At 37.6% G+C, this 24,490-nt stretch overlaps 1 protein-coding gene and 1 pseudogene across 1 annotated transcript in view; both read right to left on the bottom strand.

Moving 5' to 3' along the window:
• The window catches only part of ADAMTS20 (ADAM metallopeptidase with thrombospondin type 1 motif 20), a 191,162-nt gene extending 182,740 nt beyond the window's left edge, over nucleotides 1-8,422 (bottom strand). The window contains exons 1-2 of the mRNA XM_054664337.2: nucleotides 8,014-8,422; nucleotides 7,092-7,453 (exon numbers count right to left, since the gene is read on the bottom strand). Of these exons, the coding sequence (XP_054520312.2) occupies nucleotides 7,092-7,453; nucleotides 8,014-8,104 (453 nt within the window). The 5' untranslated portion in view covers nucleotides 8,105-8,422. The remainder of the gene's footprint in view (nucleotides 1-7,091; nucleotides 7,454-8,013) is intronic.
• An 8,570-nt stretch (nucleotides 8,423-16,992) lies between these two features.
• On the bottom strand, nucleotides 16,993-17,474 carry LOC134807532 (large ribosomal subunit protein eL21-like; annotated as a pseudogene).
• Between the last annotated feature and the right edge of the window lie 7,016 nt (nucleotides 17,475-24,490).

Here is a 24,490-nt window from a genome sequence, read left to right as displayed (position 1 = left end):
GAATATACATAAAATTGGTTTGCGTCACCTTTGGGCTGAGAAAGTCAAGATCCAGTATACCTTCTCCATGCTCTTACTATAGTTATAAATTATATAGCTCATAAACATATTTGTAATTAATAAACAATATTTTTCCAATAGAAAACACATAACTGTACCGCCAAAACCTAATAGTGGCTGTTAGGTAATAAATGACTGATAAATATTTGCTGAAAAAAATGAACAATGTGTTTCTTCCTTTGCATATTAGTAAGAGTTGGACAGCTTAAATATATTTCATAGAAAACAGTAATTACAATAATTGCAACAGAAATAAAGCCACAAAAAACAAGGATGTGATGTAAGCTCAAATGAATGAACTAATAAATAGAACACAATTAACTTAGGTATCATCGGAAAAGATTTAGTAAATACAGAATTTCTTAAATGTGCCCAAGCACTTTAACTAAAATTGGTAAAGTAATTTTCCTGCATCGAATGACTGAGGTAAAGATGAGCTAGCTAAATATTTGGCATATATAAATAAAAGTTAGCTGCTTATCTTACTCATAATACATGTGTTGAGCAATTTTATATGTTATATTAGGTGCTAAAAGAAATATGACTATCATTTCTACCTTCTAATTCTATAAATGAAATAGAAATGCAGACACCTAGCTTTAATTTAATATGTAATGAGAGTACACGTGCATAAAACGTCAACTGGTACAACAAGGACGCCCTGGTCAATTTTGCCAAGAGAAGATCAGGGGAAAAGGAAGGCAGCTCAAAATGGATCAGGAAGGATAGTTAGGAGGTTGAGGGAAAGGACATTCTATACAGAGAGAAGAGCAAATATAAATTCAAGCAATTATGAAGATTAGAGTAAATCTGTGATAGAATCAAACAAGTGTCTCCAGAATAATTACCTTTCTTGCCACTTCTGTCATTGCCTTTTTTGGTTAACAGCCACAAGATCATTCAGTCATTTAAACCAGAGTCATTAAAACCTTTTTGGTCTCCTTCACCAATGCTCCAGAATTCTAAGGGGTCTCCTGCAAGGCTGCTCCACTTCAGCACTACGGACAGCTTGATAATTCTTTGTGTAGGGGGCTGTGCTGTGCATTGTGGGATATTGCTGGCCTGTACCCATGCTCTGCCAGTAGCATGCTCGCCTCAATGCACCTACAGTTGCAACAACAAAAATTGTCTCCAGACATTGCCAAATGTCTTCTGGGGGACAAAACTGCTCCCAGTAAGGAAGCACTGATCTGCAGTAGCATACGGTCCATAGGTACCCACTCTTCTCCTTCCCCACTGCAACATTACTTTAAATAGCCTCTCTTCCTTACCTGCAGTAGGGTAATAGGCTACAACACTGGTCTTCTCAGTGACTCACTGCCTCCCCTGTACCCTGCACAATGGTGCATAAGAGGAGATGTGCCTCCTAATACATTGAACAAACCTACCACATACTGTTCAAATTCTCACTCCTTTACAATGCATTTCAGGACCTTAACAATCTGATTCCTTGGTCTTAAACTCTCACTACCAAATCTACCCTGTTTTTCAGCTGCACAGTCCACGAGAAGTCCTTGAATGTTCATATCCATGTTTATTCATTCCTCAAAGTCCAGTTGAGAAGTCTTGCCCAGCAGAGGTCTCACAACTCTCTTAATCACTCCTTCCTTAATTATTTCATTCCTCAAAGTTTACATAGCACTTTTTATGTTGTCTACTTTAGCAAGGGCACTTTGAAATCCATCACAGTGTTTGCACCCTGGCCATAGCTCCCAAGGACTTCTCCCTGTCAGTAACTGAGTATGGTAGGGATATCATGGCAGACCTGTTCTCGAGAGCCATAGACTCTTGTTCTGGCCAAGTCTGGCTCAAGGACAGCTTTGCTCAACCTTGTTTGGACTGGCCAGCAGCCTAGGATGCTACTACCCAACATTCTCATCCTTTTTTTTTTCCTATGTAAGCCTTTTTTTCTTACATAAGCTCTTACACAGCTCTCCAAGCTCTCTCCTTAGTTTCTCTAACACAGACACTTCCCCTAACTAAAATCTTATCTTTGCATCTGTCTCTTGAAAGACCTGGACTAACACACACTAGAATGTTAAAAGAACAGCATAAGAAATTTTCCATACTGCTGTTTGACTAGTATTGCAGCAAGTACATGAATAGCCAAAAGAGGTTCTTATTAGTTTTCCCAATAAGAAAAAATATGAATACAGAATGGCATGTGTAATAATCCAAGGCTATATTAGTCCTGGAAAATAGAAAGTTTGGAAAATAATAAAACTAAAATTTTGCCAGAATACACAAAAAACAGTAAAAACACTATTGATAGTTTCATTATTCTTATTTCCTGTCTGAACAAGAAGTTACTAGAGCAACTCAATAATCAGTCATCAGAGAGGTAATGCTTGACATGTTGCAGAATGGTTCATGTGAGAAACTTCAAAAGTACACACAGCCATGACAAGCTCTACTCCATGTATAAGTCAGATGAAATGTCTGGTTTCATGACATCTGGAAACTGTTTCCTTCAACCAAAAAGACTGCATTGCCTCAAATCCCACCAAGAAATAGAGAAGTTAACTGTCTAGGCAGTTGAGTTAATCCCTGAGGACCTTGGGAAGACTTGAACACCCTAGGTAATATGAGAAAAGGGCTACCAGAAGCATGAGGGATTGTCAGAAACAGCCTGTGTAAAGTTTGTCAATTCCATCCTGACAAGTATATGCCAACTTATTAAATACTGATCTCTAAATACTTTGGCAAGAGTATTTAACAACATTATGAGATGATAAATAATACGACCATAAAAAAGAAGTTTAGAGTTGGATATAGGGATATTAAGTCCTGGTAACTATACGTGTTATGAGATAGCCTATCAATGGATTAAAAACATAGAGTTTGATTAGCCATTACATTACTTATAGATAATTTTATGATTCAGTTCCATTTTTATACTTTTTATAGATCTTGGAAATGTATAAATAAATCTCTATTCAGAAATGTTTGAATTATGGGATGAATAAATACTTACACTTATGGAAAATAAAAATTATAGAGAAGAAAAGATTAGAAAAGCAAGAATTATATACATGTTAAACAAAGAAAATTTCTGCCAGACTCTTAGACTCTTCTGGTTCTTGGGCTCAAAATACTTAGGAAAAAAACTAAACAATACTAGTTATGGTTCAGAGAAAAACATAAATACCAAAACTTCTAAAAGTGGGGGAAATTTAACCATATAGAAATTAAAAGAAAGTATTAGTTCACATGTTTGGGGTTAATTCAAAACTAACAACTAAATGGAATCAATAAATACATTGGGGTGTCAACTTTAACAAATGGTTATACAGAGATATTTTGAAAATATTAATTTGATTTGTTTTTCATTCTTTTTCTCTAAAAGCCACATTCGCTGCCACCAGCGAAGGGAATGAGAGAGTCTACCTCAGTTGGGAAGATGGAAAGGCAAAAGGTCAATTAAATGAGATGTGAAAATGGAACTCAGTAGATACTGGGGGGGGCGGGGAGGGGGAAAGGCAATGGAGGCAAAGAAAACAGATGCTAAGATGTATGTACATTAACTTCTCCACTAGGGGGTTAAAATCCCAGAAACAGAAGGCATATTGCATTGTTCAAAGGGACTGCCCAAAGAGGTGTTCCAGGGTGCTGACTATGTGGGACTCAAGGAAGGAACCCTCTGAAAGGGTTCCCTACACACATCAAATTTAGAGGTGTAGAAGAGTTCGACAAAGAGAGGAACTGAATCCCTCTTGACTCTCAAATGCCATAGAGGGCTTGAGGCCTTTAGAGGAGTCTGCAAGAAGAGCAATAGCATCACCAAACCAGTTTACCTGGAGAAGGTGATGCAGCAGGACTTTGTATTTGAAGGCTGCACAATGAATCACTGAGACAAGAAATCAAATGGATATTATAGCCAGAATTCAGAGGGATATACAGCACTAGTGAGAGCCCAGAGGAGGATGAGTCAAGACCAGTGAGCTCTCATTGAATAAGGAGAAAAAGGCCATAAGTTCTCAGGCCCAGAAATCAGCTGCTGTTAACAGAAAAGTACAATGAAACTATGGCACAAAGAACATCACCAGAAACTTGAGGAACTGAAGGACGGTACAATTTCCTCACCCCTCTCCCAAACAATACAAAGACCTCATAACATGTTATAACCCTGTATATAGTCAGTTTCTATCAATGGTCAATGAATTCTTGAATCCACCAATATATGAAACAACACTCATTAGCAGAAAAAGAAATGAAATTGGATGCTCATTTCAATATACTCAGGAAAAACATTTAATAAACTACAACATCCATTCATGATTAAAAGCAAAACTAAAGTAAAGCAAAAAGCGACTAGAAAAAGAAGAGAACATCTCTAAATTAATAAGACTAGCTCTGAGAATCCTTCAGCAAACTTCAACCTTAATGTTTAATGGACTGAGAGGCCAAAGTCAGATATCAAGTACACAAGGTGACAAAGATAAACTAGGAAGCAAGTAGGAGCAGGGCCATCAGGTTAGCATTATTGAATTCCCAAGCTTTGTATCAACATTGATCTGCAAACAATTCATCTGGTCCACGTTTCGGATACTACAATTTACCTAGATACAAAGACTAAAGGCTGATCTGAGACTAAAAAGGGGAATCTGGTATAATTACAAATGGATTCTAAAATCTACCAGGTTCTATTATTTGATGAAACTATTAATCCAAAGAAATTTAATCGTAGAGTCAGTGTAGAAATAAATATATATAATCATAAATAGGTAGCTAATATCCATTTTAGTGCTAATATAAAAAAAGCAAAATTTTTAAAAAGTCACTAATCTCATCAGTAATTTAGACTTACAATTGATTATGATCACACTACTGAAAAAAATGTAGATCTTGATACCTCTAGTTATTTCCAATGTTACTGGAAAATTTCTGTCTCTACAATGATTGAAGTATGCAACTAAGCCTTATGCAAATACAGAGAAATTATGTAAAATAAAGCTAAGTTATGGAGGTATGAAAAGAAACGTTTAAATGTTTTATCAACTACTTCTGATAATATCAATAAATTATCAAAAGCAAAGTACATAAATGGGATTATTTACTTGCCATTGAAAGTATGACTCCTATAGGTGATTTTTCCTCTTCAAAAATTTAGTAAAAGAACATTCAGAACAAATCATTTTATTTGTTTGTAATTTCTAGTAATCCCTCAACTAAATTAAATAATTTTGTTCTGAATGTTTTATTATAAAATTTATATAACACAAATGATTGATTTTATTTTTGATTAATGAGTACATTGCTAAAGAAGATAAACATTGCTGATTAGCTTACACATAATATATTGTATAATACATTAAATTATCCACATAAATGAGGAAATAATAAATCTTCACACGTAACATTATAAAAATATTAATATTAATTTTTAGATATGTTAATAAAATGAACTAGGTTATAAAACAAAAAAAGTATGATGATGACTTGGGCAACTGTATCCAAAATGACACAGTGACTAGAAAGTTATGACTCAAAAATCTTTAACTGCTTTCTGAATTCAAAAAGAGGATATTGATCATAAATATATATACCTACTATGTACCCACAAAAATTAAAAATTTTAAAAAAGGATACTGAATAATAATTTAACTACATCAACATTATGAATCAAAATGAGCAGAAACAGCATTCCCTATAATGCCTTCCCATCTGGAATGCTTTTCCATGAGAAAACATAATGACCATGACAAATTTGTGGTAGCAAGTCTAGGATTTTCCAGACAAACTAAACATTATTTTAGAAAGGTTTTAGAAGGAGAATTTTTTATCCTTTGAAGTATAGGTGGCTATGTAAATATTAGAGTGTGATTCTGCCATTGTGATGTTGCAAGTATTTTACATGGAAGAAAGGAAATGGTTCTAGCCATTTCATGTAAAAAACAACTCAAGATAATCACTTGAAAAAGAGCTCACATCCAGGAAGACATCTTAAATCAGTTAAGCTAAAGGAGTATTACATTTGAACTGCAGAGAAATGTTATCGATTTTTTATTTAATCAAAGAATAAACAGTGTTGATGTTCTAAAAATATCTTTGAACACCTTCCAGAAGTAACTTTTGTAAAAGTATGTATCTGCTAAACAAAAGCTAGATACTTAGGAACTGTAGAATCCTGTAACCAAATTCCTAGTTCTTGTTTTTTCTTGAATATGTATTTGTCAGAGGAGTTACTGATGGAGTGACCCTATATATGTTTTAAAACAACTGTCCTTACCCTGGGGTTCCATGAACTTGGATGGAAAAAAGTTACATCTTTATTTTCACTAACCTCTGATACTGAGCATTTCCTTCAAGTATGAAGGTAGGTGAAACCACAGACATTGTGGTTTTATCACCAATAAAATGATACTTTTATATCACATTATGGTTGGTGTGATATATGTGATATATGTGTCAACTGATTACCACCACAAAAATATAATAGACATAACCAATAGATCTCTGTAGGTAGACTGTTTTCAAGTATGATGCATTTTAAACAGATTCAACCTCTTCCCTACTCTACTTCACAGGCCATCCCCATACCATCAACAAAATGAACTTTTCCTATTCAGACCTTGCCAGTGGGAGCCATTTCATTTTATGTATATTCATTCTCCTTTCCTTCTATCAAATTCCAGAAACAAACTTATCTAAGTAAATCCAGGGGATTCTGCCTCAATAGGACCACGAAAGGGTACATCTGAGTCAAACAGCCTGCCCTCCATTCGGAAAACACACTCCATTGTAACAGTGGTCCCACATGCCACTCCCTGATCACCACTCCAGGGATGATGAAAGAGCATCTTTCATCAGCGTTGCACAGAGGGTCGGTTTTGCCCAGCAGGCAGAGACCTGCTCATCCTGCCACGAGAGCCTTCCGAAGGAGTTGCCTCTGGCTTGGTGTTAACCCTTCTTGTAGCCCAACCTGAACTCCAGGGTCATCAGCCACCAACTCGAAAACCCAAGGCCCCGTTCGCTGAATGTAGCCCTTGCCTGGATCCCAAGAAAATGCCAAGGGACCCGAGGACACTCACCAGGCCTCCGCATAAGCTGACGACGGCCTTGTAATCCTCCTGTGAGTTGACCTGGCCGCGGTAGAAGCAGTGGCGCAGGTCCGAGGGCCCTGCGTCGCTCTCCCAGGCCCCGCGCTCCGGGGTTCCCAAGTGCACCTCGGTGTAGCCGGCGGCCAGAAAGGATGCATCGGCGGTCAGGTTCAGCTGGAAGAGCTGCCCGTAGGCAGTGAAGCGATAGTGGGTTCGGAACGGCATGGGTTCCAGCGCCTCGGAGCTGCGTTTCTGCCGGCTGAAGTGGTGGCTCTGAGGGAACACTTCTCCAAACTCATTGACCCGCTCGGGGATCACTACTTCGTAGGAGGTCAGTGTCCTCACCAGGGCTTCTGCAACCACAGCGACAGGACCAGTGAGCTCCCACGCGTTCCTCATTGTCCAACTCTAAACTTCTTCCACCAAACGTCCCCGCTAAAGGTCCCAGGTCCCAGTACAGCCAGGGGCATGACAAATGCACACATGCTGATGCGCACGCACACACACACACGTGCACTGGGACGGTTAGTGCTCTGCTTTCCCACACCCCCAACTTGCCCTACCCTCCCCAAGCAAAGACCCTACCACTAATGGCCCTAAGCAACCCACTTCCTTCCCCAGTACCTCCTAACCTCCCCGCAGCCGCCAACTCATTCCCTCCGGGTGCAAGCGACCCCCTGCCCCTTGCGCCCCCGCCGTGTGGTCCTGGGAGTGCGATGCGTCTTAGGCGCGCGCGATTCCTCGAAACCCGGCGCAGTCGCGACCTCTCGGGCTGACTGGTCCGGGAGTCCCGGGAGCTCCAGCAGGGCCAGCGTTCCCCAACGGGCTGAGCCGCTCGTCCCCTCGACCTGCATGTCCCACTCGGGCCCCGCGCCCCCACTTCGCCGCTGAAGGCGTCTCGCGGTGACTTTACCTTGCCTGGGGTGGAAGTGAACTTCCCAAGACCTGGTGATGAAGAGCGAGAGATGGTAGAGCAGCCCAGTCAGCCACTTGGCCACCCACATGGTTCCACCCTGGGGACCCCGATCGGGGAGGCCCACCAGAGCCGCCGGCAGCCAAGCCGGCTTCCCTCGCGCTCCGATCCCTCTCCTCCCTCTCGCCCGCCGCTCTCCGCGCCGGCCGCCGCTCTCCGCGCCTCAGCAGCCTAGGGAACAGCAGCGCGGGCCCTGGGCCGGCTGGTCCAGCCACACCGCCTGTCTCCGCTCGCTGAGCCGCTGCTTCATCGCACTGCAGCCTCACTCCCCTTCCTGCGCCCGCACTGCCCTCAGAAACTCTCTGCTCAGGTTCAGCTCGGCGCGGGGAAGCAACTCGACCTAGCAGGAATGGTGCCAATATAGCCACCCCGGACCGGCGAGCGCCGCGGAGAGCCCGCCCCTATGGGCTGTTCCCGGCCAATCAGCGGGAGGCGCGGCCCCTGCTCGCTTTTCCCCGCGCAGCCCCCTCCCTTCTCCACTCAGCCGCAAGGGGACTGCGGTACCCTTCTGCTGCCCCAGTGGGCGCGCAACTTGCTGAGTAGCCCCAAGGCCCGGCTGGGCACCAATTCCGGACCTATGAAACCCAGCGAGATGCAAGCACCCGCGTACGTGAAAGGTGCCTAGGGTTTTGAGCTCTTAGATGAAATGACAAGCATCAGATAGAACGTTTCTGTTTTTTATGTTTTACGGTACTTTTAGGCTTCTCAAACAAAATAAAATAAGCTACAACGGAAGTTCTTGTAGGCAGAGGATGCTACCAATGAAGCTCAGTGACCGGGCCTCACTTGCATGGGCCCCTGTGTGTGCTGGGAGTTGCCGGGAGTTGAGTGCCATAGGTGGGGCGAGGAAGCCGAGTTTGCACACAAGCACTTCTGACAATTGCCGAAATAAATTCAGAAAAGGATCTGAGTCTCCAAAGTTTTAGTAACTTACTGTGGTTTATTTTTCTTCTTTTAATATTCATATTTGTGCTTAATTTTGTATCAAGAGCCCTCCAAAATTATATAAACGTCAAGACCCACAAAACTTGGATCTGCCCTGCCTGCGAGAGTTTTTGCCGTTAGTTCCACAGTATTCATATACACTTTGTTTATAATATACAAATAATCCCGTATATTCACAATTATCCTCCTCTACAATTACTGTGGCTCTGAATCCAGTTGTCTCCAGGTGTCTGTTAAATTGAATACACCCCAGTGGTAGCCGAAAGCAATTATTTTAGTACGATTTCTCATTTCTCAAATCCACCTGTTTGATTTGCAGGTTACATAATTACTTTTCTCTATATCCAGTATGAAAGCAAAGGGGGTGGGAGTAGTCAGATTGTCTTGAAATCCAACCAGGGGAGAGAAAGAATATAAGAAATAAGGAAAGGAGTATATGAGTAAATCTTCACACACACAATGGAAAACACTTTTAATTTAGTTCCTGACTGCTCTACCTCCTCTGAGCTCTCAACAATGGAAATGCTGCACTCTTTGAATTGACCTCTGATGGCATGCCTCTTCACTTTTATATCATACACTTGGTCATCTGTTGTTCACCACAAATGTGGAACAATCTTGTTCAATGAAAGAGGGTTTAATCTTACATCTCCCAAGGAAATCACCCAGCTTGGTGATAGTAATTCTTCGATAATCATTCCCATTCTTTTGTACTCTTTTCTCACAATGAATGAAATGGTGACATTTCATTCACCAAAGAATTATAGACTTCTGGTGGGATTTTTTCCCTAAGCTAAACATAGTATTAGGATTTTTTTCCTAAGCTAAACATAGTATTATTCTCAACAAAACAAAAATGGACTTTACTCACACCTGTCTATTTAGTGGTTACCTTCAGTACATTATAATTGAGTCATTTTAATTACATTGCAGCTCTGAATGTGTCTTCACATTAGGAGCCATACCTTCTCTCCTACAAATACCGGAAAATAGAACTGCACCTGTTTAATTGGCGATCTCATTGCTGACTACAGGGAAAATTTGATATTTCATTTCCATCACTGAATGTTTGTAACTCAGGGCAGTATTTACAATCAAGCATTTGATTTTCAGCTTGCTCTAGGAATGGGGCGAGGGATTTTTTTTTCTTTTTCCTTTTTCCTTTTTTTTTTTTTTTTTTTTTTTGAGATGGAGTCTCGCTCTGTCACCCAGGGTGGAGGGCAGTGGCACGATTTCGGCTCACTGCAACCTCCACCTCCTGGGTTTAAGCAATTTTCCTGTCTCAGCCTCCCAAGTAGCTGGGACTACAGGCACTCACCACCACGCCTGGCTAATTTTTGTATTTTTAGTAGAGACAAGGTTTCACCATGTTGGTCAGGGTGGTCTCGAACTCCTGACTGCAGATGATCCACCCTCCTCAGCCTCCCAAAGTGCTGGGATTACAGACTAGAGCCACAGTGCCCGGCATCATTTTTCAAATAAATGACAAGGTATGTGGGGTGTGTATACTATATCATTATTATCTTTACAATGTTCGGTAAAATGTATTGTTTTCCTCATTTCATAGAAGATAGATGCTACATTGTCGTACAGTATCTAAGCTGGATTTCTACTAATCCTTTCTGACTCCAAATGCTTTTTCGTTATACTGAGCTATAAATGTTATTGATATTCACATTATCTCTCTTCTTTCTTCCTACTCTGCTAATGAAAATGTCATGAATAAGCTAATCTATGCCATTTAATTCAAACTATTTCCTCACATGGATAATTAGAGCTATCACTTATGGAATTCTTTGAAATGTATGAAATTTGAAACCAAAGAGATTTGGGTCTAACTTGATGCTAATCCAGAATGAATTATATAATCTCTCTGAGCTTCATGGAGGTAATAGGTAAGTTAAATGGTATGTCAGAGGAATTTCATAAGTGGTACCTGATCCCAGTGCTCTGAGAGGCAGAGGTAGGAAAATCATGTAGGCCAGGAGTTTGAGACCAGCTTGGGCAACACAGTGAGACCTCCTTTTCTAAAAAAAAAAAAAAAAAAAAAAATTAGGCATAGCGGCACTTGCCTGTTGAACTAGCTACTGGGGAGACTGAGGCAGAAGGATCATTCCTGAGCCCAGGAGCTCAAGGTTACAGTGAGCTATGATCACGCTACCACTCCAGTCTGGGCAACAGAGTGAGATCCTGTCTCTAAAAATAATAATAATAATATAACATAATAATTAATAAAATATTGTTTGATTTGTAATTGAGACATTAATCATTATAAACACAAGCCATGTGATCAGTTTTTGGCACAGTGTGGAGAAAATATATTCAATCCTGCAAAGAAGAAATATTCTTACTATACTTAGGGGTTAATAGACCTTGTTTTATAATCCTAATTCTACTGTAAGCAGCTGTATAACGTTGAACAATTTGCCTAATGTAAGCCTACTTTTTCTCAGTTGTAAAATAAAGTTAATAATAGTAATCTCGTGCAATCGTTAAGATGATTAAAAGAGACAATACAGGTAACATTCTTGACATAATACTGAACAAACTATGTTCTCAATGCATATTTATGCTGATTATGGAATACTGAATGTTCATACTAAAAGGAACAACTCTTTGAATATATACTGCTTTTCTAATATTAATAGGTAGGAATTAGGAAGGTCAACTTCATGATTTACCTGAGACTGGGGAATTTCCTAAGGTGCAAGATTTTCATTGCTGAAACCTGGGAAGTCTTTTGAAAACTAGGATTAGTTGGCCACTGAAATTCAAGGTTTCTCAACCAAGGCACTATTGACTTTTGGGGTTGGATAATTATTTGTTATTGGAGGCTATGCTGTGCTTTGTACTATGTTTAGCAGTATCCCTGGCCTCCACCCACTCGATGCCAGTAGTACCCCACCCCTGTTGTACAACCAAAAATATTTCCAGATATTGCCAAATCTCCCTTGAGGGCAAAATTGGCCCCAGTTGAAAACCTCTGCTCTAGTACAGGAAGAAAACAGATAAATAATAAGTGCAAAGTGGATTTTTTAGAAGACTCCACAGATACTGCTTCATTTGTAATTATAAATAGCTGACTGCTTAGTAGAAACTCTTCATATATTCTAATTGGTATGAAAATTATCCAGCAGTGTAATTAAAGCAGCGCAACCTGTGGTCATTTTGTTAATAATTTTAAAACATTGTCATTGTTTCCAGGAATGCAGAGAAAAATCAAACTCCTACCCAGCCACTTATTACACTCTGTATTAATTGTATATTTACTTACCTGCATTTAATACTAAATTATATCACCAGAACCAAGTTCTGTTCCCCCTATGAAATAGAAATACATTAAATATTCATTAAATGAATAAATACAAATACTAAAATGTATATAACCTAGGGATAATTGGGCATACTATCAGCCAATCTTACCATCTCTGTCTTTTAGTTGGGATATTTATACCATTTACATTTAATGTAATAATTTATATAGTTACATTCAAGTCTATCATCTTGCTATTTGTTTTCTATCTGTCCTATCATTATTCATTCCTTTTTTCTTCATCATCTGTCTTCTTTTGGGTTAAATTAATATGTTTTTTATTCTATTTAATCTCCTTTACTACTCCATTCCTTGTTTTGTTATATAAGTGGTTATTTCAGGATTTATAGTATACATATTTAGCTTATCTCTATCTTCAAGTAATAGTATGCCAATGCAATTTCTTTCTTCCAATCTTTTTACTTTTTACTTTTTCATATGTTATAAATCCCATATTGCATTGTTGCGATTTTATTTAAACAGTTGCTTTCATCTAACATCAATTTTCTTTTCCCTGAAAAGCTTCCTTTAGCCTTTCTTACAGTGTAAGTATGCTGATAATGAATTCTCTCAACTTTTGTATGTCTTAAAAAGTATTGATTTCATCTTTATTTTTTAAGCCTATTTTTTCTGAGTATGGAATTCTATGCTGAAAGCTGTAGATTTTCTTTTAGTAGTTTGAAGACATTGATTAATTGTCTTCTTGCTTCTTTCTAGATTTTTTTCTAACAAAAAAAGTCACGAATGAAAAATCTGTTATACTCATCTTCTGCAATAGGGTATCTTTTTATTGTGAACACTTTTAAGATTTTTCTGTCACTAGTTTTGTGCAAATTGATTATAATAAGACTTCACGTGATTTTCTTAATGTTTCTTGTGCTTGGAGTTCATTGAGTGTTTTGAGAACTGTGGGTTCCCAAATTTATTTTCATCAAATTTGCATAATTTGAAGTTATTATTTTTTCAAAACTTTTTCTTTTTTAAGAGAATTTCTGCATACCTTTAATCCTGTGTTCTCTAATGTTCACATATTACATATATAACTATAGTACAACTATTATTATTTTGATTTTTTTTTATTTCCATAGTTCATTGTGGAACAGGTGGTGTTTTGCTACATGAATAAGTTCTTTAGTGGTGATTTGTGAGATTTTGGTGTATCCATCACCCAAGCAGTATACACTGCACCCTATTGTAGTCTTTTATCTCTCAACCATTTCCCCCCCTTTCCCCCTGAGTCCCCAAAGTCCATTGTCCATTTTCTCATTCTTATGCCTTTGCATCCTCATAGCTTAGCTCCCACTTATGAGTGAGAACATACGATGTTTGGTTTTCCATTCCTGAGTTACTTCACTTAGTATAACAGTCTCCAATTTCATCCAGGTTGCTGTAAATGCCATTAATTCATCTTTTATGGCTGAGTAGTATTCATTTTATATATATATATATATATATATATATTACAGTTTCTTTATCCACTCATTGATTGATGGGCTTTTAGGTTGGTTTCACATTTTTGCAATTATGAATTGTGCTGCTATACACATATGTGTGCAAGTATCTTTTTCGTGTAATGACTTCTTTTCCTCTGGGTAGATACACAATAGTGGAATTGCTGGATCAAATGGTAGTTCTACCTTTAGATCTTTAAGGAATCTCCACACTGTTTTCCATAGTGGTTGTACTAGTTCACATTCCCACCAGCAGTGTAGAAGTGTTCCCTGTTTACCACATCCATGCCAACATCTATCATTTTTAAATTTTTTGATTATGGCCATTCTTGCAGGAATAAGGTGGTATCACATTGTGGTTTTCATTTGCATTTCCCTGATTGTTAGTGATATTGAGCATTTTTTATATGTTTATTGGCCATTTGTATATCTTCTTTTGAGAATTGTCTATTCATGTCCTTCACCCACTTTTTGGTGGGATTGTTTGTTGTTTATTGCTGATTTGTTCAAGTTCATTGTAGATCCTGGATATTAGTCCTTTGTCAAATGTATAGACTGTGAATACTTTCTCCCACTCTGTGGGTTGTCTATTTACTCTGCTGACTGTTCCTTTTGCCATGCAAAAGCTCTTTAGTTTAATTCAGTCCCAGCTATTTATTTTTGTTTTTATTGCATTTGCTTTGGGGTTCTTGGTCATGATATCCTTGCCTAAGCCAATGTCTAGAAGGGTTTTTCCAATGTTATTTTCTAGAATTTTTATAGTTGCAGGTCTTAGATTTAAGTCCTTAATCCAGCTTGAGTTGATTTTTGTATAAGGTGAGAGATGAAGATCCAGTTTCATTCTCCAACATGTGGCTAGCCAATTATCCCAGCACCATTTGTTGAAAATGGTGTCCTTTCCCCAACTTTATTTTTGTTTGCTTTGTTGAATATCAGTTGGCTGTAAGTATTTGGGTTTATTTCTGAATTATCTATTCTGTTCCATTGGTCTATGTGCCTATTTTTATACTAGTACCATGCTGTTTTGGTGACTATGGCCTTATAGTTTAGTTTGAAATCAGGTAATGTGATGCCTCCAGATTTGTTCTTTTTGCTTAGTCTCACTTTGGCTATGCAGGCTCGTTTTTGGTTCCATATGAATTTTAGAATTTTTTTTCTAATTCTGTGAAGAATGATGGTGGTATTTTGATGGGAATTGTGTTGAATTTGTAGATTACTTTTAGCAGTATGGTCATTTTCACAATATTGCTTCTACCCATCCATGAGTATGGGATGTGTTTCTATTTGTTTGTGTCATCTATGATTTCTTCCAGCAGTGTTTTGTAGTTTTGTATTTAAGTATTTTTTTTGCAGCTATTGTAAATGGGGTTGTGTTCTTGATTTGGTTCTCAGCTTGATCACTGTTGGTGTATAGAAGAGGTACTAATTCATGTACATTAATTTTGTATCTAAAAACTTCACTGAATTCTTTTATCAATTCTAGGAGCTTTCTGGAAGAATCTTTAGGGTCAAAACTTTTTCTGTTTCCTCTCTCTGTTTTCTTTCAAGGACTCCAGTTAAACATATATCAGCTTGCATGAAGTCCCACAACTCTCTGAAGCTCTGTTTCCTTTTTTAAATTATCTTTCTTTTTGTGTTTCATTTTTGATAATTTTATTGCCATGTCTTCAAGTTTACTAATCTTTTCTTCTGCCTTGTCTATTCTGCCATTAATCCTATTCAATGTACCTTTCATTTCACATATTGTCATTTCTATCTCTAGAACTTTAACTTGAATCTTATTTTGTATCTTACATACCTCTACTTAACTTTTTGAACATATGAAATGCAGTTATAATTCATTTGATGTCGATTCTAACATAAGGGTCAGTGCTCAGTGAATTTAGGTGAAATGACTTTTCCCTTAATATTTGTCATATTTTCCTGCTTCTTGAATGCCTGATGATTTTTTTTATTGGATGTCATACACTGTTAATTTTACATTTGGGGGTACTGGATATTTTTGAATTCTTATAATTATTCTTGAACTTTATTCTGAATGAAGTTAAGTTGCTTGGAAACAAGTCGTCTCTTTTCTTGCTTTTAAGATTTGTTAAGCAAGAGTAAAGCAGGGCTCAGTCTAGGGCGAATTATCTTCTACTACTAAGGCAAGACCCTCTGTGTACTCTATCCAATGCCCATGAATCAAAAGGCTTCCCAATGTAGTTAGCAAAAACAGACTGTTCCTGGCTTTGTAATAGCCAGAGGCACTGTTACCTCTAATGTTTCTGGGTGATTCTTTCCCTGTTGTTCCACAGTTGCTTCACGTGCATGTGCACTATTTTTTAAGACGGTAATGCTTCATATAGATGAAATATAAAGAAATTAATTTAAAAGATGAATATTACTATATATACCAGAATAGTTCACTCTCACTTCCTGGAAATTTTGTTTTTTTAAAGAAGAGGGATAACTCCCAGATCACATAACGGCTACCATAAACAAATGAGGTAGAAGCCATATGGAGAAGTAAACTATCCAGAGAGGAGCAAGGAGGCTTAGCAGAGGCAGATGTCAAGTTACACCAGAAAAAAAAAATGTGTTTGCTGAAGGTGAGTGTTAACCTTGTTTTGTGAAAGCTATATTCCATCTGTGGAATATCAGAGATTGAGCACATGAGCATGTTGCCAGCAGAAGTCCTCTTGGAGCAAATTTTGACCAGAAAAGCAGAGGAAGTGAGCCATGCAAATAATAACAAAGAGGAGCCAGAGCTGGAAGAAACAATCTGTCTCTGTAACAGCAGAGAACTACAGAGGCTAGAAGGCTAGTCTACACCTCTCAGCCTCAATAAATAGCTAGTCCAAGAAAATCCAGCTAATTCAAGGATGTTCTATTTTATTTTATAAATTATTTTATTTGTTCCATGATGATTTAAAGGGACTATCTTCAAACCGGTACAAATGTTTCATAAATAATATCTGACCGTTTTCTAACCAATTGAGTAATGTGTTGCACAATAAGCTACCTCACATCTTTCAGCAAGAAGTACTTTAAATTTGAATAGTAAAGACATTACATAATGAATTAGGACACAATTAAAATTTACTTTAAATGTTTCTTTGCGGGAGGAGGACACCACACTTCTACTCAATGGAGAGAAACATTTTTACAGTCCGGAGGTATTTTTTTAAACAACTATTATGCCATGAATTCATAGGAAATATGAATAATTCATAAGGAACCATTAATCAAGGGAATAGGTCCCAACAGCTCAGGCTCCTTTCCATTGGTTCTCACAAAGCGTGCTTCTCTGAATGGAGCAGGCTGGCACTTCAGTTGAACCCAGGTACCTTTCTCCTTGGCTTCCTTCTTTTTCTGATCATTTTCCTTCACGCATTTCGGGAACCTATCTCAACTCTTAGAGTGCTTAATGTGTTCAATACGCACATTCATTCTCTTGGCAAGAATCTTGCCCTTGACTTGTTTACAACAATGCCAACAGCATGTTGGGTGACATTGTAGACTCTTCCAGTTTTGCCATGGTAACCCTTGTGGGGCACTCCTTTTTGAACAGTATCTATTCCCTTGATGTCGACAATATCACCTTTCTTATAGATTCGCATATATGTGGCCAAAGGAACAACTCCATGTTTTCTAAAAGGCCTAGAAAACGTGTATCAGATGCCTCTCCTCTTTCCCTTTGTGTTTGTCATTTTGGTGAATTACTGGAAGATGGCAGTTCTGGCTGAAAGAAGGATGTTTTATTTTTTAAGGATTGCATTTAATAAATAAAAATGTGTTATAAGAAACAAACATGGGAAGGAACATCAAAACTTACCTACAGATGAAAGAACACTGCAAACAGGTTGCCATGGAGCAAACAAAAGTCGTCACCAAACATTTTGTCATGGATTTTTTTAAAAATTAATGAAGGGACTACTTTTGAAGTAAGACCTCAAAATAGAAACATAGGAACTCTGGGAAGATATAGAAGGACAACAGAAAGAAATAAAATATGATCTGGAAGAACTCAGAAAAGAAGTAGAGAGGGGAAATTATCCTAACAAAATAAATTGAAACTTGCACAAGGGAAAATAGGCAATATGAAAAACACAATAAGGAATATGGAGGAAATGAGAAACTGACCACATTGAAATGAAAATAGAGGAGGGAAGAAAGGAATGGAAAGGAAGGGTAGGGGAGGGGAGGGGAGAGGAGGGGAGGGGAGGGGAGGGGAGGGAAGAAGAGAGGGAGAGAGAGGGACAGACTAGGGAGATAGGGAGATAAATATAAATAAAAGATATACATTGGAGATCCACATATACATGTTGGGAGAAGTCGCTGAAGAACAAAAAAAGTGAACAGAACAAATTTTAAGGTATAATTCAACAGTGCTTTTGTTAAAATGAAAGACTTAAATTTTCATATTTGACAAACACATTGAGTAGAAAGAAATTGACCAAGAATGGTTAACATAAAGACATTTCCTAGTAAAACTACTGGGCTTTAAAATAAAGATTAATTTTCTTCCTAGCCAGGCAAGATAAATATTATTTATGAGGAAAAAGTCATAGGTCATATTCATATTTCTTCACAGGAACATTTAACAGCAGAAGACATCAGAAGGCATTCAACATCCAAACAAGATTCTTACTGTGTATCAAGGATACAACCTTTAATGTGTATCAAGGAAAGAAATATGAGTTGAGGATTCTATCCAGCAAAACTATCTTTCAAATACAGCCTATAGACAAACAGTTCTGAATCTGCAAGAATTCAAAGAATATTTTCCTGAAGGCCAAAAGGCAACCAACCAAAGAATGGGTAAATTAGAGCAAAAGGAATGATAAACAGTTTTGAAAATTTTTAACTGACAGCTAAGACTGAAATCAGTGTTGGGTACTGAACCAATCCAAATGTTACAGAGTGAAATGAAAAATTAATAAATATATGGCAGTTATGAGTATGTATGTAAGTGCATAGCATAGCAACCACCGCCACGTAGCAAAAATTACAAGCATTATAAGGAAATATAGGAAAGGATAGACTAGTAGTAGTAGGAAAGTAGTAGGAAATATAGGAAAGAATAGACTAGTAGTAGGAGTTTTTAATTCATACCTACCATTTCATGACAGGGTAAAAGGGCAAGAATATGAATGAGAATGTAAATAACCTTTATAGTATAACTAAAAAAATAGTTGTGTCTAGACTGTTTGTTTAACATTCGTAAATTCCAAAAAGTAGAACTAGTTTAGCTAACATTCTCTGATTACAATGTAATAAACTAAAAAAAGCAGGAAAACTAAAAGTTTTCTTCAGAGGGAGTTTTTGCTGTTGTTGTTCGTTTGTTTGTTTTTTGAAATGGAGTCTTGCTCTGTCACCCAGGCTACAGTGCAGTGGCCTCATCTCGGCTCACTGCAACCTCCGCTTCCCGGGTTCAAGTGATTCTCCTGCCTCAGCCTCCTGAGTATCTGGGATTACAGGTGCATACCACCACCCCCGACTAATTTTTGTATTTTTAGTAGAGACAGGGTTTCACCATGTTGGTCAGGCTGGTCTCAAACTCCTGACCTCATGATCCGCCCACCTCGGCCTCCCAAAGTTCTGGGATTACAGGCATGAGCCACCGCGCCTGGCCTCAGAAGGAGTTTTGTTGTTGTTGTTGTTGTTGTTTTTATTTTTTTGTTTTTGGTTTTTTTTTTTTGAGACGGTGTCTCGCTCTGTCGCCCAGGCCGGACTGCGGACTGCAGTGGCACAATCTCGGCTCACTGCAAGCTCCGCCTCCTGGGTTCACGCCATTCTCCTGCCTCAGCCTCCCTAGTAGCTGGGACTGCAGGCGCCCGCTACAGCGCCCGGCTGATTGTATTTTTAGTAGAAACAGGGGTTTCACCATGTTAGCCAGGATGGTCTCGATCTGTGGACCTCATGATCCACCCGCCTCGGCCTCCCAAAGTGCTGGGATTACAGGCGTGAGCCACCGCGCCCGGGCCTCAGAGGGAGTTTTAAAACAACTCGAGTCAAGTAGAAAATGCAAACATTTATATTTGCATTGTATCCATGTGCATGTTTATATGCATATTTTGAACATTCTTTTAGAAAATCATCAATAGGCCAGGCGCGGTGGCTCACGCCTGTAATTCCAGCACTTTAGGAGGCCAAGGCACACGGATTGCTTGAGGTCAAGAGTTCGAGACCACCCTGGCCAACATGGTGAAACCCCGTCTCTACTAAAAATACAAAAATTAGCTGGGCATGGTGGCAGACGCCTGTAATCCCAGCTACTCAGGAGGCTGACGCAGGAGAATCGCTTCAACCGGGGAGGCGGAAGTTGCAGTGAGCCTAGATCGGCCCATTGTACTCCAGCCTGGGCAACAAGAGCAAAACTCCATCATAAAAATAAATAATAATAAAATAAGAAAAGAAAAAAAAATCAGCAATAATGAAAAGCTACACATCAGAACAAATGGGATAGAGATACAACAGGACTCTGAAGAAAATTTATTACCTTAAATTTTTAGATAATTTTTTAAAAGGAATGAAAAATTAATTCAGCCAATAACCAAAATGTTGGTTAAAAAATCATGGAAAACAAAATGCAGGAATTAATAAAAATACAAGCAAAAATGAAAGAGTTAGAAAATAAACTGCAGGCCTTCATGATTCTAAAGATAATGTATTTAACTGACTTTGATGGGAAAGTTTGCCATAGGAGAAGGAAAACTCAAAAGTCTGCTTGAGAAGTTAGCCTGTAATATGTGAAACAGGCCCGGTGCAGTGGCTCATGCATGTAGTCCCAGCACTTTGGGAGGCCAAGGCGGGTGGATCACCTGAGTTCAGGAGTTCGAGACGAGCCTGGCCAACATGGCAAAACCCCATCTCTAGTAGAAATACAAAAATTAGCTGGGCATGGTGGCAGGTGCCTGTAATCCCAGCTACTTGGGGAGGCTGAGGCAGGAGAATCATTTGAACCTGGGAGGTGGAGATTGCAGGGAGCCAAGATCACACCACTGTACTCCAGCCTGGGCAACAGAGTGAGACTCTGTCTCAAAAAAACAAACAAACAAACAAAAAATGTGAAACAAAATAATAAGGCATTCACATTAACTTAGAGACATTTTGTTTTGTTTCATTTTGTTTTTTATCATGGACCAGGAGGGTGACTTTTTCAGAAAAAGAACTAGGCTTCTTAGTCTTAGTTTATATAACTGAGAGAAAAAAAAAATAAAGAATATCTTTTTCATCAATACCATTATGTAACAAAACTAAAAGGTAATAACAATAGCAGTGTGTAGAAATATACAAATCACAGTGTCAGAGTGACAGTCTTGGGTGGTAGAACATTCTGCTTTCTGTACAATGAATATGTATTCTTTATGTAATAAAAATTAAAATACGATTCCCTACTTCACAGCATACCCAGAAATCAATTCCAGATGAATTACAGATTTATATGTTAAAGAAAAAGAATAGACCTTTTAAGGAAAATGTAAGATAACATATGGGCCTTGGGAATAGGTAAAAATTTATTTAGAAAGATTCAAAACTGTCAACCAAAAATGATAAACTGGATTACAGTAAAATTGAGAACCTCTGTGCATCAGATACCATTTGGAGAGAGAGAAGTATGTTGGAGAAATTATTTGTAATTATATAAAATAACAAAGAACTTCTTTCTAAATAGAGAAACAAAGGAAAAAATAAGACATGGGATTTCTAAAGGAAAAATAACACATGGGATTATAGGAAAATTAAGAACTATTTTAAGTCCCTGTCAAGAGAGTGAAAAGTGTAGGAGACCTATTTATCTAACAAAGATTTGTATCCAGAACATATTAGTAAAGGCTCCTCTACATTAAATAAAAGACAACCAAACAATAGTCAAAAGACTTTAAAAGACATTTCACAAACAGGATATAAAAATAGCAAATAAACATTGGAAAATTTACTCAAAACCATTAATCAAGATAATGCAAACAAAAAAAGCACATACCCACAGGCTGAATAAGTTTAAAAGACGGATAATATCAAATGGTGGCAACGACACCGTGCAACTGGAGCTCTCAGACACTGCTGAGTGGGGATGCAAATTGCTACAACCAGTTTGAGCTAAACCTAAAAACTACCCAAAAGCCAATCATCAGTAGAAAAGATCAAGAAATTGTGGTATATGTGCACAATGGAATACTAGACAGAATGAAAATGTAAAATCTGCAGTTACATGCAACAATATAAATGAATGTCACAAAGAAACTGTTTAGAGAGAGACCCAGACCCCACAAAAAAGGATAAATATTGCATGATTCCATATCTATACAATATGCAAGAACAGAGAAAAATACTCTATGTCATTAGAAGTCCAGGTACTTGCTAACCCTTGGGATGCGAAGAATAGAGATTAGAGTGAAGTTAAGGGATTTTCTAAGATGGTAGAAGCGTTCTGTTTCTTGATCTGGATTTTAGTTTTACAGGTGGGTTGTTTTGTGAAAGTTTATACATCTACACTCTTACGTTCATTTTTCTATGTGTGGGTATGTAATACTGTATTTTTATTTAATATGTTAATATTGAAAACACTTTTTTGTACTATATGGGAAAAGCTTAAAAGAACCTCAGGTAATTAAACATTAAAATAATCTTTGAGGGTAAATATTTATTTCCGGACACAATTTAATACAATAATTGGAGCCTATAACTAGATTCTCACAATCCAAAAACATCAGGAAAATTCTGACAAAAATATCATCTATTGCTATTTATGAGTCACTTAACAATGTATTCAATTTTTCTTTATATTTCCTCCAAAGAACATGTTTGCATTTAATTGGAATACATTGTCAACTACATGGCGCTTAACTCATGAGTTAAAAAATAAAGAAAAAAGGAAATTAATAACTTTCCCTTGATTTTGAGGGATTCATTTATTATTCATTCGTTTTCTTTTAAAATATGTAGTGCTGCTAAGTTTACTCAAGAGAATGTAGACTCCTGATGGGTCTAATCATCATTTTCTATTTTATTTGAAACTTCTTGACTTTTTACACCATTTTGCATATTAAGGTCTATATCCTGTTTTACAGTATTATAGGATTATTTAGTAGAAGTATTTTTTCTGACACAATGGATTCACACAAAATACATCAATTGACTTCTATACAGAGTGATGTTTCTAGTCCAGGAAAAATGAAATATAAGTGGAACAGTCAACTGCTTTAAAGGAAATACATTTTTCTAAACAATTATACCATTGTTTCTGTTTAAATGGTCCTTATATTGGAATTGTACAAAGCGTAATGAACTGATGCGTCTTGCTCCTGAAATTTGTCTTTTGGCAAAATGTTCTGGAAAATAAGTTCTTGATATCTGTGGTTTAAGGGCCATATAAGTAAAGTGTTTCCTTCTTTACAAAGTATTCAAGTAGTATATTCTGCATTTCAATTTGCTAATGAGACAAAATTTTAGCAGTCTGTTAGGGGTAGAAAAGGTTAAAAGAATTATTACCACTGAGATTTTTTTTTTAATTCTACACTAAGGCAAAGATATATTGTACTGAGAAAAAGTAAAAATAATTGTATTTTAAGGAAGTGTTAAACAAAAAATAGACATTATGTGGCATTTAACTACTAGAGGGTTTTGCTAGGGGAAAAAAAATGGCAGAAGATTAGAGAACACAGGAGCCAGTCATGGAGTTTGCCCCAGTGACCTGACTGAATGACAAATAAGGTGGAACACCACCAACACAGGGAGAAAAAAAGGCAAGGAGACTTTAGCAAGCCAATGAAGGAAGGGAAGACATGGTTCCAAGGATAGAAGAAGAAAGGAGATACTCTCTCCCTATCCAGCTTAAGTTACAAAACTCTGGAAGCAATGGGAGGAGCTAAAATTACAACTCTGTTCTGGCTCAGAAGGTGCCTGGAAATCCATCAGGCTAACATGATAATGATTGAATGGTTTAAATATAAGACTCTCTAATATGTTTGCAAAGAGCAAAGTAAATGCCTGCACTAAGGAGCAGGGATTTGCTGACTCTGAGCAAAAATTCATACAGGCTTTTTCATTCCAGTATACTTCACCACATTTTTTCAAAAATAATAACTGTTTATAACCAATATAGCCTAGTAAGAGTGATACTCAAGACATTGTCACACCAAAGAACATGTATGTCAAACCTCTTCTTCTTTTAAGGTCTCTGTTCTCTTACTTGTAAAATCAGAAGATTGGACTGGATAACTTCTGTGACCATTTACACACACAACATTTTATTTTTCTATAATTTTATGATTTAGAATAAAGTATAAAATATACTAGACCACCTGGGAAGGGAAGAGGTTTCAGGCTAAAGAAGGACAATATGAATATTGAATCTTCATTATGAAGGGAGGGTAGCAAAAAATAGATGTTGCACTTTGGGATATTATATAGGAGCTTCAAGAAATACCTTGTTCCTTGATGAAACAAAGTAAGGTGGAAATAAAAAGCTGAAATCAATATTTTGGTATCCAAAAGAGGCCTACTAAGCTCAAATGAATTACATGTAGTCAATAAAGCTTTACAAACAGCTTAGAGAGAAAAGGGTGCATTACATGGTTTCTTTTGAGAAATTTTGTAGATTATGCACACTGACTTCTTTTGTTCCAACATTTTACACTGCACACATATATAGAGACTTAAGTATTAGGGTCATTTTAAAAACTGAAATGAACTTATCAAAGTGCATGATTTCTATTACTGA

The sequence above is a fragment of the Pan troglodytes genome, chromosome 10 (assembly GCF_028858775.2).
Source record: "Pan troglodytes isolate AG18354 chromosome 10, NHGRI_mPanTro3-v2.0_pri, whole genome shotgun sequence".
In the NCBI taxonomy this organism is placed as follows: Eukaryota; Metazoa; Chordata; class Mammalia; order Primates; family Hominidae; genus Pan; species Pan troglodytes.
Note: the sequence above shows the minus strand (reverse complement) of the source record. Positions and strands in the feature narration are given on the sequence as shown.